Here is a 21,674-nt window from a genome sequence, read left to right as displayed (position 1 = left end):
TTCTTCATTATAGCATTTTAAATACAGGTATTTATATATGAAATAGCTTATTATTTTGAATACTCATGATGATTTAAAAATTTATAAATTCTTTTAATTTTAAATTTTATTTGAAAGCCAAAGAAATGTTTTGTTAAATTTGTCATTCATAATTTAAAATTCTATTCATCAACATCAGTTTTAAATAACAAACTGGTTTGTTTAGTTAATTTAACAAATTACATTAAAAGCTACATACAGTATGTTCAAAGAATTGATATTGATCTTCTAACCATCAGGAAAATATAAAAATGAATCTTTCTGAATTGAAAAAAATTAAGAGCCTAAGAAATATTGAACTAAAATTGCTATTTTTAATTTATACTTCCCATTTTTATTCATGCCCATCATTAGAGATTCTCCATTAAAAGAAACTGGTCTTTTTAGAAATACTAACAAATTTCAATTAAAACATGAATAAGTTCTAAATGTACAAATGTGTGTTGATTCAATGAAAAATAACACCAAATTCTACATCATAAAGTGGCTTATTTTTGTTATTTCTAAAATAAAAATTGAGAGAAGTTCTTCCTAATTCTATTTCACTGCCTTAAGGAATAAAATTGCATGTTATATTTCCAAAGATCAAATACAGTATTTGTTTATTTTTTAAATAAGACTTGAATATATTTAATGCTCAAATACTTTACTTCCTGTTCATAGATTAATACAAGAGGAGAAGCAAAGTACAGAACAACGAGCTGAAGAATTGGAATCTCGAGTTGGCAGTATGGATTCTATGGGTCTTCTTGCCCGTGCAGTTCCGACAGAAAGACCTTCACCTCCACAGAGTGGTCGTTCAACTCCTAAATCTCATTTAAGTCCTAACAGAGATTATTTGCAGAAGTACCATACTGTGAGTGCATAGTATTAAAATTATCGATTTTATATAATAATAACAAATTGGTATATTAATAAATTCCTTTTAAATAGAAACCATGTTTTTTCAATGTTTTTAGCATATAAAATTCAAATGAACTGGAGGAAGCTATAAAAGTTTTGTTTAATGCAAAATGAATCACATGCTTTTGTGACAAAGTATTTTGGTTGGATTATTCATTTCTTCTTAGATTTTTCATTATTCATGTATTCAGTTGTTTTCTTTTTTTAGAAAACTCATCTATGAAAGATCTGTTGGAAGCAAACGTATGTGTATATGCAATGTTCCAGTTTTAGCATAAAATTTATCATTATAATGAATTGAAATGAACCCATATTATATAGCACATCTAACTAGAATTTTGTTAATTACCTTCCTTCCTCTAAGCTGGATAAAAAAAAAAAAAAAAAAAAAAAAAGTGCTTTATTTCATGCTTTTACAAATTCTTTCTGATGGGTGAATGTAATTCTTTCCCAATTTTGATTTTTATATTTGGAAATCACCTAAAAGTTTAGTTTATCCAAATTAAAAAGATAGCAGAAAAATATTTATATTTAATAATAAAACTTATTCTTTAAACTGGAAAATATCTTACTAATTTTTCCTGGTCCTAGCAACAACAATTTTTTCATTGAAAAGGGCGAGTCTAGACTGTATGTTTCTAGGCTATGTGAAATATTCACTTTTATATGAAGATTTCTTTTAGGTAAATGGAGCTGTGTGCTTAAGGTCAGAATTACAGCTGCTGTGCAATTTTTAATTCTAACTTCTTTTTTTTCAGTATTCAATATTGGCCTTGTATGAAAGGATTTTCAGTGGCAGATTTATGACTAGGCAACTGCTGATTGCTACTAGAAGGTCAATTAAAAAGATTTAATTTCCTAATTTTTAATTAAATAAATTTGTAAAAATATACAAATTCTATTAAAATATTAGGATAATTTTTACGTTTTATCAAGCCAGGTGCCTTTGTGTTTCATTACATTTATTTAGTTATTAAAATACTTATAAACAACAAAAGTCCTCTTCAACATGGATGCCAGGCATGGACTTGTAATTGATAAATAAAAATATATTTCCACAAAGTTTATAAAATGAAAAGAATTAATCTAAATTAAATCATGAATGTTTAAAATTGTGTTGAAATGTTAAACTAAATTGACCAATATGTTAAAAATGAGGCTTTAATAATGTCATAATGTGCACTGCCTAGGGTTGAAAAATACTTAAATCTGCCACTGATGATTTCACCATACATTTTTTGATGTTCACATTTGTAACACCTTTGACATCCTGAATGTTTGTATGTATTTGTTTTAAAAGCATGGCATGTTACTGTTATTGCACCTGTTCCTTGATACCTTCAGTTAAAACTGTGTTATTCTACTGTTTAAAACCTTCTTTTACACTCTCTTTGTTTTGGTTACACCATTTAATTGTGGAACCCTGAATAAAAAAAGATAACCAATCTTTGAGTAGAAATATTACATAAAAGTTATTAATTTATTATTAGTTATTCATTCTGAATTTCATAAGCAGTGGATGGCAACTTGACGTAATGCATAGTTTTTTTTTTTTTTTTTTTCACTGAATAAAAAAAATGTTTATAGACATCAAAAGTCTTAAATCTTGCGTTGATTAATACTATGGTGTGTTTTACTTTTTTTCTGAAACTTCATCTCTTTTATTTTTACTCATGACTGAATTTGGGATTTTTATTTGTTTAGTTTTATAAAGCTGATTATGTAATGCCATTTTTTTTTATCCAGTTTGTTAGAATTAGTACTTTAATTTAGTTCAACTCGAACTCTTGCAAATATCTTTCAGGACTTTTTCGAATTTCTTTTATATTCTATGAGTGCAAATAAAATGTAATGCAAAAATAAACAAAGTTGAGTCAGTGGTTGGCTTCTGAATTTATTGATTTTTTTAGAAATTTCTTATTTACTAATTCAATAGAATTTGTGAATAATGAGTAGAATACTGATATCCTGTAGTTGAAATCATTTTTTAGATTATTTTAGCATTTAAATTTTAAATTTTTATTTAAAAAATAATATTTAGATGATGGATTTTATTTTCAAAATGGTAAATGTTAACTGTAATACTTTCTGTATTAAATACTTTATAAGATATCATATAAAGCGCCTTTAGTTGATCATCAATTAATACATATTTTAAAGCATGTAATAATTATGATTTGAGATCAAACGGTTTTGAGTTTGAATCCCAATTCCATTGGAAAATCATCAGATGAATCTAAACTTGTGAAGGTTCTGACATTCTCACATTGGTTGATTAAAAAAAATATGTAAAATCAGCAATTAATTAGAACACCAATTATTTGATATTCTTTTGTATAGAACATAACACCATTTCATACTCCCGTATTCATAGCTATTTCAGTCACTGAATGATTTGATGGGCATAACATGGAAACTTTATTAAAACCAAAAAATTTAACAGAAACAAATATTTACAGAAATTACAAATAAATATAATGAGAAAAAAGTATTTAAAAAACTGTAATCGATTAAATTTTTTGTAATATAGACAGAAGAAATGACTGAAATAATAATAAATAGAGCTATACAATAAACTAAAAAAAAATCCAGTTCTTATTACTCCAGTGCACTTGCCATCATGAAATGATAGTTATAAAAACAATAAAATAACATATAAAATATAAAAGAACATAATATAATTTAGAAAAATAATTTGATTGAACAATTTAAAAAGTTCTTTTTCACAGGACAAGTTAATATTCAACTTTAGAAATGATAAAAAGTTTAATAACAAATCAATAATTTTTTTCCAACTCTAGAATTAATTATTTATTATATTTCTTAATTCTTGTGAGTTTGAAAAGGTGGAGGTGGTATTGTTTTATTATAAAATTTCCAATAAATAATGAGGTGAAAGTTTTAAATCTATCTCTAACATTCTTTGATCCATTTTTAACTATGAATTATTTATTATAGCATGCATCAACATATTTATAATTTCATTTTATGATTTTTTTCAAGAATTCCATTCTTTTTTTTTTTTCTGAATTATTTGATTTTATTGCTGAAAAAATATATAATTTCAAAATATTTGAATTTTTTTAGAATAAAGTATTTACACTTTTTCTTTTGAGAGACTAATTTTCAATTATATTTTTGTGAAGGATTCGTGAAATTCTCTTCACATGTTCTTCTCACAGCTTGTTGAAAGTATTGCATATTGGCTCTTATACATAAAATGCAAGTAAATAAAAAGTAACTTTTATAAGTTATTTTTAAATTATCAATTGATGATGAAGTATACATAAAAACTGTTACACAATGTATGTTATTTATTTTATTTTATTTCTAAAGCCACACTGGATTGTTAAAATTTATTATTCGCTTTTGATTTTCTTACTGTTAAATCTTAAGTCACAGAGTTGCCAATCACTGTTTAGAAAATATTGAGTATGGGGCTTGAGCGCATATATGTAAATACATGTAAGCATTTATGGATATGTTTTGATGTTTTGCCTTCAGGCTCCCGCATCAATGACCCCAGCTCATATGTATCAATATGCCTCTACTAGCCAGCCTCAACTGGCCGATTCTATGCTACCACAGGTATTTCACGGTGCACTTAGTTTATGCACTAACAACAATAAGTACTGCATTTTCAACATTTTTTAATTTATTTTTGGTGAGTCAAATGAAAATCACTCCTGATGATAACTCTACAAATACAATTATGGTGTTTTTTGTGTTGAAACACAATTTAATAGCGTCTGTGCAATCATTCTAGTATTGGCTGACTATTTAGCACATCCATTTCAATTTAGCAAGTAAAAAAGATAAGAATTTGAAAACAATTCATTCGCTGCTTTCATTTAGTTTATTGATTACATACCAGGTACTATAGATTATAGTACTAAGTGTTGTATTACATAATATTAAATACCACAATACTATTATAAGATTTATTTTTCTAAGGTTCAAGGACCATTCAGAGTTTTTATTTATTTTTGAGCATCTTTTTCCTGTGATTTTTCTCTGATCTTTCCTTCCACATTTTTAAATAACTGTTTGCATCATGTGAAATCCCTCATCTTAATTAATGAAATCATGTCCTTGTCTTCCACCTGTTTCAAAATAAGCACCTGTCTTTCATGTGTCTTCATGTACTTTTTAATCTGCCCGTTGTTCTTTCTCCCTATGTGCATTTCTGATACACTTCCTTTTCCAAATCAGTCTGTGTCTGATTACAACTTTAGCAAGAAATGTTGTGGAATTCCCCCATTTCTTTTAATGTTGTATCCACATCTATTATTTCTGTTGCATGAAGTGACATAAAATTGTTATTCATGCATTTATTTTAATAATTGATATATTTAGGTACATACATTCTACAAAAGAAAGAAGAAAAAGAAGAAACATGCAAAATGTTCAGAAATAATAATAATTATAGTAATTTTAAATATTTTTATATTATATTGCATTTTAATGTACTTTTTTGCTTCTTAGTCAAGGAATAATTTCTGCTTCTACGGTTAACTATGTGCCTTTGCAATATAATATTTTATAAATGTGGTGAAACAATTTTTTTCAGTAAAGAGGCTGTTCATTCTTTATACATTGCATAATTGTAAAATCTGAATGCTTGTTCAGAATTTTGACAGCAAATTGATCCTTTAAGTTACTTACAAATTTATGAATAGTCATTGAATAAATTTATTGTGTTTTCAATTATTATTTGAATATTTAGTTTACTTATTCCAACTTGTAAAACAATGTTTTTATTTAAAAATATTATTTCATAAAATTAACACTTAAGGAAAGGAATAACATTTTATTTTAATATTTATTTTATTGATTAAATTACAATATTGGATTTCTGTATTTGCAGATTGTAGAAGATAAAAACTATTTAAATAAACAAATTGAACTTTTCATTATATTTTATATAACATTTGAAAAATGCTGTATTAATTTTTACTTTAGGTACATTGTTGGAAGTTCAACAATTTTTCATCTAAAGATTCATGTATATATTTATATATTCAAATACTAAATTTTGTTTGAATAATTGCTAATTTTTTGAGATTTTTCAATAATAATTTTGCTTCATTGCTTGATAATGAATTTTTGGTGCATTACATTCAGATTGTCTTTATGAAATTCTATTGAAATGTAATAATATATGCATATCTTTTTCAGTATAAAGTACTTTTTAATTAGCATTGCTTCCAAATCCAAGTTTCTCCTTTGTAAGAAATTAATTGCAAATATACTTTGGATTCTTATTTTGTCTTTTTTACCGTGATTTTATATCTTGTTCAAGTTATTTTTGACACTTTAAAAATTTTAAGGGTAGTCAATATTTTACATTATGGATCTCAAAATTTGCTGTTCTGCATTTCTTAAGGATTCTTACTTTATTTATTATTAGCATTATAATAATCATCTGTTTGGCTTTGACATTTAGTTGCATTATTGCAAAAGCTTTTGTTTAATTTGAGAAGAATTAGTTCCATTGTAGCTCTTATTGCATTTTATAATTGAAATCATCAGTTCTTTCTTATTGTCATGCGTTTTCAAAATGAATATGATATTTCATTGAGAAGCTAATTGATATGATAGAAACATAGATTAGAAGCTTTTGACAGCATGTTTTTATTAGTATGTACATTGCCTAGAAAATGAGTATGTTAGGCCTAACAGAGATAGTTTGCATTGTAACAAAAAAAGCATAGTGTTGGCTTCGAATGGCTTCAGTTTTAGTAAATGAAATTTAATTTTCGTTTGGCTCACCTTCAAGTTAAGTTATGATTTAATTAAAAGAATAAGTTTCCATTTAGTTTGATAGTTGCATTTGCTTGTTTAGAAAGAACTATTTACTTTTCAGAGATCGAAATGGAAAACAGTTTGTGGAAAGCAAAGGAAAATCGGATGCTTTAACTCTCAAATTCAATACATTTCATCAAGAATAAATAACTAAAAAGCTTTCAAGTAATGCATGTATGATCAACTCAGACTGAATTAATTTCAAATAATAAAAACCATTTCGAACTCTGCCAGTAACAGTTAAAATTACTTATTTCCTTATTTTTATAATGAACTGTGTTTTCAAATAATGGCTACTATTTTTACAGGTATCTTTTATTTCTTTTGATTATTCTACAAAAAAATATAATTTCGGAAGAAAATAATATTTTTTATTTAAATTTTGTTTTTCTCAAATATCTGTTATTATATTGACAATCTAGCTGAAAAAAGCAACTATAAAAAAATTCAAAATATCAACATTTTAAACTTTATTTTTGCTTTAAGAAGTCATGTTTACATAATTATAATTTTAAACTTATTAGCTTAATAAAGTGAGTTTAGAATTACTGCTTAGTATGGTAAAAGTTAAATGAAATCACTTATATATTTAAAATATACCCAATATAAGAACACATTTTTGTAATTTTGAGCTAAACTTTTCATATGTAACTATTGCATTAAATAAAAATTTGTTAATATGTTATATGTTATTGTATAATTTATTTAACTATCATAAACATTTTACAATGTAAATCAAAGAATTATCTCTTTTTTTAAATTTTATTAAAAAGTTAAATGAAATCACTTATATATTTAAAATATACCCAATATAAGAACACATTTTTGTATTTTTCGTATTCTTTTAATCAATAATTTACGAACAAAATTTTCATAGTTTTGTTGAATGTAACTTTTTATCCTTAATTATGGAATATTTACTTTGTATCCTTTATTATTATTATAAATATTTCTGGGGATATACATTTTGAGTTCTCTGAAAATCATTTGAATTTTTTAATCAAAAACAAAAAAGTAACTTTGTGTTCCTTATTCAAACAATTCCTTGAAGTGCATTCCAGTGTTTACCTTAACTTTTTTTTATTAAAATCAAATAAAAATTGTTATAAAAAAAAGAGAAGAATCTGAATTACATCAAATGGCACAGCAACAGCAATGCTAATTTGATGATATTATTTTTTTCAGATCCAGGCTGTAGCTGAAACTATTGATGATAGCCAACTCTCTCGCCAGTCCAGCCCTCCCACTCCACGCTCACTCAGATTAGAAAGGATAGCTCAAACATTACCTCACAACCCCGATGAATACAGAAGGTGGCTCATTTATCTTATTTTAATTATTAGCTTTTAGCCTGGTATCATTTTTATTTTAAATATTAGCTAATCTACAAGTAAATTTAGTTAAAATTATATCTCTGTGTTTATGTGAGATTGATATTTACCAAACTGTAAAATTGTCATAATTGAGTAATTGATCTTTCCATTGCAGATGGTATAGATTCTGTACCACAAGAGTTTTTTTTTTTTTCACTCTCTCTACAGATTGGTAGAAATGTTGTACCATCAAATCATTAAAATTTCAATTCCCTTCCCAACATACACACACTTACCAAGGCGACTAATTTTTTTCCTATAATCACCCGGCAAATATATTTACTCTCTTGATGTATTCAGTCTTCCTGTGCTTTCTATGTCGATAAACTATTAATAAGAATGAAATTAATTATCAACCCCTTGGATGATTAAAAGAAATCATAGAATATAATCCTCCAATTACTTCAAAATACGAGAAGGCTTTGTCAAAATACCTGTAGAAACTTTATTGTCTATGCCTGTAATATAAAATTATTTAGTATTATAATAATATACTGTAATATAAAGTTAAAGTTAATGCATTTATAAATGTCTGCAACAGAGACTTCTGCTACAGATTAAATACATCTTAATAAATTATTATCCTATAATGTGATAAATTCTTTATGCAATGTAAGTTTATTGCCATCCAATAATTTGCAATATTCAAAATTTCCCAATCCAAACTGCAAATTATTTGCAGTTTGTGTCTTTGATACTATTTGTAAGGTGTTTACAAAAGCAGCAACAATGTATTGTCATACCCAAAATGAGCGACACAAATGTTTGTTATTTCATATACTCACAAACAAGATCTACAGATATGTTTATATAAGAATGGTATGTTAATACAACACAGCTTGGTTTTAATTCAAATTGCTTATTAACATTGTATTTTTCTCTGGCCTCTTGACTTTCCTTTAATTATTATATTAAAATATCATCTATAATTGGAAGTCAAAACTACATGTGTTTGCATTTCTGAATTAGTTTTATTGGTTATGTTTGTACCTTGTGTTCATAGTAATCATTTATAAATAATTTTCAGATATCCATAACTCACACAAGGTCTTTACTGATTAGATATGTAAATCTCCATTATGCTATTTATTTTGCACATACTTTCATCAGTACATTCATAGTGCTTTTACTGTTTGTTAAAATTATTTAAAAGTTCTAAAACTTTTTATTCATAATTATTATTACTTTATTTTAAAAAATCTTTTTTTACCATTTTCAGTTTTAAAACTAATTTTTTCCCCTATCAGCTTTGAATTAGCTTAGTAACACTTTAGTTCCTCTTCAGAATATTTAAAGTATTTCTGCTTTAGTTAATTAAAACACTTTTTGTAGCCTAGAATATCTGTAAGTGTTTTAAAATTTTAAAATATCAATAAGACACTTATACTTGACTTCCGTTTTAAATTGACAAATTTATTTGCAAAATAACTTATATATATTATATGCTAACAATCAAAACCTCATTACGCCCCTAAGGACCCTTAGACGATACAAACTCAAGCCCCTATCCCCTCCCCAACATCCAAAGTCGAATACTTTTATAATGACTTTAATTTTAGCCTGTATATAAGCAGTTTTAAGTAATGAATGTAGGAAAATTGAACGAACAAACATCTGATTTCAGGCTATTTTCAAAAAAACTGAATTCAGTAAATTACCAAACAACCTATATATATATATATATATATATATATATATATATATATATATATATATATATATATATATATATATATATATTAAAAATTAATTTTATATATATATAAAATTAATCTTCTTAATTTTATATATATATTAAACAAATATATATACATATAAAATTAAGAAGTAATTTTAGGCAAGATAATTTTTTTTAATGTCAACACTTTTTTTGATGCTACTTAAACATTATTAAATCATAAATTCAGACATTTTCCGAATTAGAAAATGACATATCTTACTAGAATTTTAAGATAACCTACTATAAAACTTTCAAAAGATAATTTGTTAGAAATGCTGTTTGAGTGATGTTCCAGAATTTAAACAATGTCTAATTTTATTTGAAAACCTCTGAGTGTATGAAATTTAAAAACTAATTTTTTCTGAAATACCCCCCCCCCCCCGCCCAAAAAAAAAGAAGAAATCTGGATTTCTCAAGAGGGCTCTGAAGTTGCAAAGCTCTTAAGTAGTTACCTATTTGATGTATTTATTAATAAGACACTGCTAACAATACATGACGGTTGTGTGTTAGCTAGTTTATAAATGTCAGATTCTATTTGTTCAAAAAAATTGCAGCATAACATTTAAAAATTCAAATATTCATATTTTTATATGCATGTTAAAAAAATAATCAATAAAATTTATTGAATACCTGTTAGAAATAAGAAATATTAATTTTGATTCTTTTGTGTCTGTTTAGTAAATTTTGTGTTTTCTTTGTGCTGCATTTGGATTATAAAGTGCTCTTCACAGTGCACAATCTCAGCCAACATCATCATCCATATCTTCTTCTACAGTTCCTCCTGATTTACTCAGGTTTGTCATGTTCCTTCAAACAGCACTTTATTGGTTTCAAATTATATTTTTGTAATTAATAGCGGCACTTTTAATTATAATTGGCCATCTAATTTCACAATTTAATAAATCTTTAACTTAAAAAATTTGTCATGTTCCTTGAAATAACTTGCTTTACATGAATTTTTGCACTTAATTGGTTTCAAATTACATTTTTGTAATTACTAGTGAGATTTTTTTAAAAATAACTAAGCCATTTAGCTTCACTATTTAATACATTTTTAACAGGTTTATCATGCTCCTTCAAATAGTATGCTTTAAGTGAGCTCCTTCACTTGATTGATTTCAATTTATATTTAGTAGTGAGACTTTTTCAAAAAAAAAAATGGGTCATTTAGTTTTACATTTTAATGATATTTAACTTAATCAGCATATTAGTAATTTTTTATGCTTTATATTTTTATTTTAATAGTTTGTGAAAATATATGTTTTGTTTGTTTATTTTTTAATATGTACAAAATGGGGCAAAAATTATTAAAGTGTTATTCTTATAAAACAAACCAAAATTATTATTTATTATAACAATTTTTATTGCCTTTAAATATATATTTATTTAATAATATAAATATATTTACAAATAAAAGTGATAATATAAAAATATTTACATTAAATTATCATGGCAAATTAGTAAAAATGAAATTGCAAAAATTTATTATAAGAAAATCACACATTTCAAGCGAATATAACATTAAAAAATATTATTTTACAAATGCATTAAGTAGAATGTAATAAGATATTAATTGAATTACTGATATGCTAATGTAAAAAAAGTTTAATTAATTATACTTTAATTGATAAGACAATGATTTTAAAAAGTCAATGTAAACACATATTATACTCCTGTCATTTAGGAATCATAGAATTTATGTTTTTTACAAATTTATTTACTGGGAATCAAGCCAATGAAACTTTTTAGTCAACATGCCAGCACCCTCAGCCCTAGTCTGTTATTTGAACAGCTTCAGTGGCATATTTCCTACAAGGTTGCTGCTAAAGTGATTGGGAGAGCAACAAGCAAATCAAGTTAAAAACATTTTGGTTTCCTACTTACCAAATAAATAAGTTTGCAACAATACAAATTCTGTGAATGATAAAATAATAGGATAATATCAAGACTTAATCACATGTAATTGGTTATATTCCTATATGTTTCTTTATGTTTACTTATTTAATTGAAAAATTACAAATACTTACAAATGTGAATGTCAGGCAATCTTGAATCATAATAGATCAAAGCATGAATTTTTCATAAAGTTAAAGAAGTAAAAAAAATCAAAAATAAATCATTAATGTATTAATGATTTATTTTTGATTAATTAATTATTAACTGCATAGTTGCCCTGGTAATTTTAGCAGAGTATATTTAGTTTGTTTGTTCTAGAATTGTCTCTATTCGAAATTCTCATAATGTTAAAATATTAATTACCTTTATGGTTCCTTTTTAAATTTCTTAAGAGAAATTTTTTTAAAAAATTCACAGTTCACTAAGATGGCAAAATTTAATTTTTTTTAAATCTGTGCAGAAGTAAAAACTAAATTGGATGTAACATATTATACCTGCTTTTGACTGACATTTTGTTTTGCTTTAGTTATCGAATGTTGAAATTATAATTGTTATTTTAAACACTTTGATGTTATTGTTACGTAATTATGACTCAAATTATGAATTCCGTTCTCTACAGTCCTTTCATGGCATAAAGTTAATGTAGTAATCTGTTTAATCAATTCAAGTATAATAATCATAAGTTCCCATTCTATTACATGTATATCTGTATTCATTTTTTTAATAAGAACTCTTTTATATACTTTCTTAATCTCTTTCAAATATAGTAATACATCTCCATTCAGACCAACAGTGGAAAGCAGCCTACTGAATGCTACGTCACCTATTAGTTCAATTAATTCATCTCAGGATTCACTTCATAAAGCAGCTGCAAAGAAAAAAGGTTTCAAGTCATCTTTAGGAAGGTTTTTTAGCAAAAAAGAGAAGGTTAAATCTAAAGAAGCTTTAAATAAAGAACTTATGTCACAAAGTAAGCTGAATCCGTTGATTCATTATTTAATGGCTGGAAATTTTGTTGGAAAATATTTTTTATGTCTAAAATTTGTATTTTCTATACCATTTTTTTCCTTCTCATATTCATAGTATAGATAAAGTATAGTAATTATCAAAATTCGAACTCGAGATTTTGACGAATCTCCACGTTTTCGACTTTAAGTTCGAAAAACACATTTTTAGAAAATGTTCGTCCGTCTGTCTGTCTATGACAAAGATAACTCAAAAATGCTTTGAAATTTATTGATGAAATTTGGTATATGGCCTTTATACCTAATTTGGAGATTTCTATCAAATTTTCAGCAAAATCTGCTCAAAGAAATTCTGCCCTGCTTTTCGAATATAATTTAGCACGATAACTACAAAAAAAAAGAGAGCTAGATGGATAAAATATGGTACAAGGCATTAACATCTTTAGTCTACCTATCTACACCTATCAAATTTTGAACCAAGTACAAGGTTGATTGTGAAGTTGACTGTCTGTCGGTCTGCACTTTCAGAAACATGTAAATGTGATATTTCGAAAACACAGTGATTTAAATATATCAAATTTGCTTTAGGATTTTGTGACTACAAGGGCAGTTTTGTGTGAAATCTTTGTTCTAATTGGATGAGAAAAACATGTTCTAAAGCACAAATTTGATTTTCGAATATTATTAACCGTACGTCAGGGATTAATCGCCAAATAACTCGCCAAGGATGGCACAATAGATTCAGTAAAAATTTTCAATTCACGCCAAAGGTTAATATTTCGTAATTATTGTAGCCAATGCCATGCAAAACATTCTTTAAGATAACACCTTTTATTAAAGAGTATGCCAGTAAGTTTTGGGAAGACCACTCCTGCTGTTTAATACATATTCATATCTTTTTAATTGCCGTAAACTTGGATAACTTTGTCACATTTTTTTCAGTTTGTCACATTTTTTTTAACTGACAATGTTTGAAAATACTTCCATGTCATTATATAAATCATTAGTCTCAATCGTTTGTTTTACATTCTATAAAAATATGAATATTTAAGTAAATGTTTATATGTGAAAGAAAAGCATTGGAACTACACCAACTCTGTTTAAACCATTTTATAAAGTTTGGCATCTTAGTTTCTTCAAATGGAAATACTTGACTTTTATTCATAGTGATACTTTGAGGGATATTATACCTTTCAAATGTTTTTGGATTCCTTGTTAGCCACAGTAGATACAATAATTGCAACATAGTACCATTTTAATTTTGATACCTGTGGCTTCCAAATTTGAACTTAATGTGTTTTAGCATCTGAAATATTTGCAAAATAAAAATGGAAAACATAAGATTTGAAAAAATATGCAAGGGTTTGAGAAAAAGAGCAAAATTTCCGATTGTCAAAGTTCACTCATTTTTGCCCAGATTTCTGGAGCAGTTTGCCTGGTTACATTATTAAACAAAATATAATATAAAATTCGAATCTAAAAATGATTCTGAAACGGAGTTATATGTTGATTTAAGCAGAACTAGTAATTTTTATTTACATTTGTTTGCTGTTCGGATCACTTAATTTGATTACTAAAAATATAACAAGCTGAACACAAGAGTACTGATTAAAACTTATAAATAATGTTTAAGGTTTAAAACCTACAAAAAGGCTATTGTTAAAGGTTTTTTTAACAATCAGACATTTAACAAAAACAATTGTCTAATAATAATTTTTTGTGTGTTAAAATCATTGAGAACTTTATTACTTGGTTCAGAAACTCAATAGTGAAACAAATATATATATATATATTTGTTTCACTATTGAGTATATATATATTTGTTTCACTATTAAAAGAAAAATTTGTTATTACAGTAATAGATAAATCAGCAAATAATTTCTGTTTAATTTGTAAATATTATTATAAAGAACTTTTAATTAATGAATATAACTCTAATGCAACTTATATGTTAAAGAACACCGGGAAAAAGGAATTAGATAAAAGAATGCTAGCTTTCGCAAAAAAAACCAAAACTAAGACTTGCTCTCTTAACTATCCTTATTTATTCCCAACAGTTAATTTCATAAAAATCCATTAAAATTCAGATTCGTAACCTGTAGCACTGGTAGTTATAATTACTATACGGGTAAACATTTCTTTAAATACTTAAAAATTATCCTGGACAAAATAAAAAATGAAAACAACTTTATTATTTCTAGTAACAAAGAAGTATTGGATTTTCTTAAAGATAACAACATTAATAAACTTAATACTTTTGATTTCGAAAATTTATACACTAATCTACCTCATGAAAAATTAATAAAGGTCTGCACTTTTATATATGATGAATATTTAAATGAAAATATCATTCCTAAAAATAACTGGCTTGAGTTATGTAATTTTAATATTACTGAAAATTACGTGTTTAATGGTATTAATTTTTATAAACAAGTCAAGGGCATTCCAATGGGGACAGCTTTCTCAAGTGCTTTAGCTAATATTTTCCTGCATTACTATGAGAAAAAAATAATTAAATATAATTTAATAAACGGGTGGAGATATATTGATGACCTACTTTTGATTAACTTCGACAATACTAATATTATTACAAATTGCTATCCAAAAGATTTAATTCTAAAAGATACAAATAAAAATCAACTTGAGGCTACCTTTCTGGATTTAAAAATCGAAATTGCTAATGATAAAACAATAGTTGGTATATACGATAAAAGGGATGATTTCAACTTTAAAATAACAAAACTATGTAACTACCATTCCAATCTAAACTCTAAAATTTTCAAAAATCTAATTTTCTCACAAGTTAACAGGATCAAAAGGGTTTGCAATAATAAAAATTCTTATATTGAAGCATCAAATATCCTCCTTAAAAATTTAATTAAAAATGATTTTCCTAGAAATTACTGTAATGTCAATTTTTTAATTAAACAAGGTATGGTTTGGGATTAATCCTTTGGCTTAAATAAAAATAGAACTTTACTTGCATATTGGATCACTCAATAGATGGCGCTGGGTGCCTACCTCTGTTTACATAATTTACCGTTAACTTTTTTAAAAACAGGAAATCACAATCGATTGTTTAAATCTGCCTTGACTGTTGGATGGTATGTTCTGGCTTTTTCGTTTTTAATTTTAATGCTGTTTTTGTTTTTTTGTTATTGTTTTTATTGTATTTTTACTTTGTTGTGGTTCTTTTTTTCTAATTTGTTATTTTGTATTTCCTTTCTGTTAAAATGGTATATCTCTTGAGCATAATTTCAGGGGATTTTCGGGTCACGAGGAATCATTATTAGACAAAGTCTGTATATCCTCACAGAAAAAATCCCTTTATTTGAATCCCTGCCTGAGGGTGACCCTTGAAAAAGTCTTCAGGCCGGATTCTTTTTTTAATATTTTTTTAATAATTTTTTTGGTTTAATTTTTATTTGTTTTTTGTTTTTCCTATTAACTTGATTCTAATACTTTTGTATATATATATATATATATATATATTCAAAAACTGACAAAGTTATTATAGTTCAATCTGCTGCAATATTTCTGAGCAGTAAAAAATAAACTAAAAGGAATTTATTTGGGCCTATAATTGTCGAACTTAGTATCTTAAAATAATGGGTCCATGGTGGCCTGATGATAGGGTCTCGGCTTCGGAGCAGGAAGGCTTCAGATTCGAGACCCGATTCCACCGACGAACCTTCGTGTAAGCAGGTCTGGTGCACATTAAATCCTTCGAGATCAAACTTCCTCCCGCTGGTGTGGTGTGGAAGTTTGGAGAAGAAGGGTGCATGCTCAGTTGTCGTCCTCGTCATCTGATCGCAGTTCAAAAGTACGAGTTCCGTTCCAAAATAGCCCTAGTGATGCTTTAAAACGGGACGTTAATATAACAAAATTAAAACTCAACCTTAAAACAATGAAATGACCATTCTTAAATATATTTTCAAAAAGTGTTATTTAGACTTTAATATGATTTTTTTATAATAACTTCATGTTATAGGACATCCTATTATTTATGTAATTTAATGTTTTGTTTCATATTTTTATTCTTTTTATGCACAGGTGCAGGTTTTGTAGATAGTGAAGTATCGACACCGTCTGAGCCAACTCCTCCTTCAGGTAGCGTTGTTCAAAAAGCAGAATTTTGTCGAAGAGCCAACAAAAAGTAAGTAATTTAATTTTTTTCCCCCATATAAAATACATAATGTTATTTTATTCTTTATAAACGAATTTTTCTACTTATTTTGCAATATATTTCATCTTACTTCAAATATATATATTATAATATAATTATGTAAAAAAAATTACATTTTTTTTAAAGTTATGCATAGGTTGTGATAGTTCTTGTACTGACAAATGTTACGTGATATCAGTAGTTGTGTCTGTTTCAATGTTCATATTTGTAAAAATGCGTCTGTTTATAACCTCCATTTAAACATTTCTGACCAATATTCTGACATACTGGGTGGGTGCAAAAGTTCTTCCCGTTTTTACTACCGATAAAGAACAGCGAATAAAGGCAAAATGAACAGTACCTATTATTGTGCATAATCCCCATTGCTATCTATGACCTCTTGCCATCTTTCTGTTAGGAGATGAATCCTGTGGCGGTAAAATTCCTGCGGTTTCGAGTAAAACAAAAGTCTTAAATGCCAGTTTTCACAGCATCAAGATTATCAAAGATTTTCTGACTGAAGGAATTGTTCAACGCACGAAATAGGTGATAGTCAGTTGATGCTGGGTCAGGAGAATAGCGTGGGTGGGGTAAAACCTCCCAACCCAGTACTTTTGGCGAGTGATGACAGCAGCATGTGACTAGAGATGCATAATCCACGATTTTTTGAATAACAAATAATATTGCTATTGTTATTTTTAAATATGCGTTCCAAATATCTGTTATTTCAATCATATTATTAATTAAAAATTATTACTTAATATTAAATATAAAATTTATTAATTGTAATTAATACTTAATTTACTAATTTAAGTAACGTGTGATTGAATTAATTTATCTGTTTCAGCTTACTTCTTAAATTTTATTTTTTTTTTCTCAAAACTATTTATTTATTAGAATGAACCATTTTCTGGAAAAGATGAGTTAAAAATATATGTCATTTCTTTAAAATGTTTACTTTAGTCCTATATTCTACCAATAGATGGCGCCAGCAGTAAACAGAGTACATGTAATCAAAGTCAATCATGTCACGAGCAATTAAAAATGATCTGTATGGAATAGGGCATCATCAAATACGAATATCGGTCACTCCCGTAAAGTGAAGCGGTGACTTCGCACTTTCCAGTGAAGCCTCGCACTTTCCGGTGAAATCACCGCTCCGATAAATTTCAGTGATATGCAATTCAATGATACGATACGATAATTCCAATAACCGGTCCGTTCACTTTTCAATCCAATCACAGATTTCTTTCGAGAGCTTCCATTGGACAGATCGTATCGTCACCGCTCCGACAAATTTCAGTGATATCGTATCGATTGTTAGTTTCTATCGTGATCCAAAACTTGTAATCAAAGTATCATCAGTAAGATCGTATGAAGGATTTGAATCACACCCCTCTTTGAAAAGTATTGATCACTTGTATTTGTGACTTTTTGATATTGGTTACGTAATAACCGCTCTGAAAATATTCGTTATCCCTACATGTGACCTGCGTTATCATGATGAAAGATAACACCTCGATTATTGATGAGATTTGAATGCAGTCTGTCTAACTATAGACAGTAGATTGATGGTTCGGTTGAGTGGCAGAACCTCCCTGTGAATTATTATCTGCACATCCCACCACACACTCAATAACACCTTCCTGGGATGAAATTCTGCTTTCGAAGTCGACACACAGTCCTACGACGCTTTACGTTAAGGTACATAATCCACTTCTCATCTCCTGTCACAATTCGTGTCAAAAAATAGATCGTTTTTGTATCAGGAAAGCAAGGAAACACAAGTGGCGATTCGGTCATCCCATTGATTGGAACCCAGCGATCCAACTTTTCGTAAAACCCAACTTAACCAGCCGTGTTTCGACTGTTGTCCGGTGTACGTTGAAGGTCTCCGCTAATTTTTACTCAGTTGGGTTCGGGTTGTTCTTTTTGGCTTGATCAATATCGTCTTCTCCAACGTGTGATGGCCGTTCCACTCCTATCCTGATCTTGGAAGCTTCTGTCCCCTTCCCTAAATTTATGAAACCATCGACGACATATGCTTTCGTCTATTGCATCCTCCTCATAAACTTGACAAACATTGCGACATGCTGTGGCTGCCGTACTCTTTCTATCGAACTCGTATAACAAACAGTGTCTTACTTGCTCCGTCTCGCTTTCCATGTTACACCTTCTGAGATTTTTTTTTTTAAATGATTAACTTTGTGAGACACGATGCATTTATATGTGAGGCATCCACACGTGTGATCGCCCGACGATTTGCGTCATTACAATGTCATATGTGATGTCAATTCCATTGCAAATTTGCATATCCAAAAACGGGTAGAACTTTTGCACTCACCCAACTGCTAAATTTTAGAAGAATATTCTTGCTTTATTAGCTTTTGAATTGAAGTTCCTATAGGTGTGTGGGTGAGTGCGTGCGAGCGAGCGTGTGTGTGTGGGATTTTATTGAATGAAATTCTCATGCTGGCAAACTAATACGATTACATAATATTGCCTACTATGTAATAAAATTCTTACTGATAATAAAATTTGCTTGCCTGTATTGGTGCTTAACATGTTAGATAGCTTGATATCATGTTATAAAATTTAAAACAAACATATTTTTATAAACAAAAAATGTGCAACTCTGTTTTTTTTTTTTTTTTTATCAAAAATTAAGTGAGATTTTTGCATTTAACCACCATAACTTCTGAAAAAATTATTGCAAAAAAATTATTTTTTTCATCATTTTAAAATTTTAAAAAAAAACTGACTTTTCAGTTATGCCAATTTGAGACACATAATTTTTTTCATGAATTTTGATGATTTCTTTAAAATAATTTTTATTAATACTTCTATTTTCTTACATTGTTGATAACAAACTATAACTTTCTTTACTATGTGCAAATTGTATGATGAATAAATATGAAGTTACAATATTGTGAAAGAAAATCCACAATTAGATGGTAGGTTAACTGGAATTCTATATTTTTTAACAGCACTATGATGCAATAGAATTTGACTCCATTAGAAATGTTCATGTACAAAATATATTGAAAAATCTTGAGGCTATTAAAATAACCTTTCTAAATTTCTGTTACAATTTAATGCTTATAATTACCTAGTTAAGACATTCATAAATATAGTGTATATTGTTTTAAGTTATGCATAAAAATTTTAATTGAAATGAAATACAACCTCTAATATGGTTTTCAAATGCAATTAGTACATAGCACATTTTTTTTTTTTTCCTAAATATTTTGCCTTGCTTTTACATTTTTGACTGCATGTGCTTTTTATTGTTTGCAATGGCATAAAAATTACTTGCAAGATAAAAGATAATTTCTCTGGTAAGATTACTTATAATGTAATTCTTCTTATTGAGAAAATCGCCCAATTTTTTGTATAAAAATGACATCAGTTAACTATTAGATTATTGATTTTTACACCATATGATATATTTTAGACTTTGGACATTTTTATTTGTGAATATATGGATATCATACATATTTTAATATTGTAGTTATTAGTATTTCCTCATGCTACATGATAAATATTTTGTCTTCTATCAAAAACTTGATATTGTTTATAAGATAATTTAAAAATTATGAAATCGCTTAAATAAAGGAGACAAATTAAAGACTTTTTTTCTGTAGTCATATCTGTGTTAGTTAAGTTTTCTTATGGTATAATATAAAGCTATATTCTATGGTATAATATAATAAATATAAAGCTTTTAATAAGTAAAATCCGTCTAGTGGATCCTTAATAATGGTAATGACACTTAATTCAGTATCTAAACATATATGATATGTAAATAGCAGCACAAGAGCAGTAAATCTGTAATAAACTGCCAAAACAGCACAAGACAATCAGAGAGAACTTACTCAATAACTCACTTGAATTCCTCGATTCAAGTGATCTATTGACTAACTATCGCTCTGTCTCCCGGTTTTTTTATACTTTAAGTAAGAGATTATCGAAGGTTCTATAACAATATCATATTTTCTAATCCTCTCTTAATCGATGTATCGCCAAAATTCCAGCTATTTCAGGATCTTCTGTTTTTGCTGTCAAATTCTCCACCAAATAGTCGCGGGCTATCCGTTAAAATGTGGGAAAAATTATCTTTTCACACATTACCTTGATAATTTGCATATAACCTACTAGACACTTGTTCAAGTGACAATAAGATCTTTGCTATAACAACATTAATGTTTCTATACTCTTAAATTAAATGTTTATTTTCTGATGTCTAAAGAATTAAATCCAATCAATCGAACAATCAACAGATTAGTTGATAGAATCTACCATCAATCAATTAAAAAATTTCAAAACAAAAAATCAAATGGTTTAGAATATTATTTTAATTAAGGAAATGGACTTAATGTTATTTATTTTTCGATATCTAAAGAACCATGTCAATACAATCAAGTAATAAACAAATTTGTTGATACAATCAATCATCAATCAATTGAAAATCCATAACACAAAGCGTTAACATATTTTTGTAATTATGGAAATGAATTTGCGATACATATGATAAAATTATGCTTACTTATTACTTCAATCTAAAGATTGGTGACACTTCGAATTGCATAACAATTGGTTTTTGCGACAAGCACACTTATTTATTATACATTTAGAGTTGCAGTCACATTTTTTGAAACCCTACAGCAGCGATATCTTCTTTCGTTAGAAATCTCTCTTTGTAACCACTGAATTCAGATCTCACAACCGTCGACGCCCCCCTCCTCCATAAACTAAAAAGGGAGGGAGAGATGGAAGGAGTAGGGAAAAGAAAAGAAAGAAACAAACTT

The 21,674-nt window shown here is 27.3% G+C and overlaps 1 protein-coding gene across 3 annotated transcripts in view; it reads left to right on the top strand.

The window, feature by feature from the left end:
- The window catches only part of LOC129972659 (liprin-alpha-1-like), a 186,505-nt gene that overhangs the window by 150,357 nt on the left and 14,474 nt on the right, over nt 1-21,674 (top strand). For 2 of the 3 annotated variants that reach the window (XM_056086874.1, XM_056086871.1), the window contains exons 14-19: nt 703-895; nt 4,447-4,530; nt 7,933-8,060; nt 10,560-10,634; nt 12,504-12,706; nt 16,755-16,857. In XM_056086874.1, the coding sequence (XP_055942849.1) occupies nt 703-895; nt 4,447-4,530; nt 7,933-8,060; nt 10,560-10,634; nt 12,504-12,706; nt 16,755-16,857 (786 nt within the window). The remainder of the gene's footprint in view (nt 1-702; nt 896-4,446; nt 4,531-7,932; nt 8,061-10,559; nt 10,635-12,503; nt 12,707-16,754; nt 16,858-21,674) is intronic. The other variant, XM_056086872.1, reaches the window with a different exon arrangement.

Source organism: Argiope bruennichi, chromosome 6, assembly GCF_947563725.1.
Source record: "Argiope bruennichi chromosome 6, qqArgBrue1.1, whole genome shotgun sequence".
In the NCBI taxonomy this organism is placed as follows: Eukaryota; Metazoa; Arthropoda; class Arachnida; order Araneae; family Araneidae; genus Argiope; species Argiope bruennichi.
The sequence above is the reverse complement of the archived record's forward strand: the minus strand, read 5'-3'. Positions and strand labels throughout refer to the sequence as shown.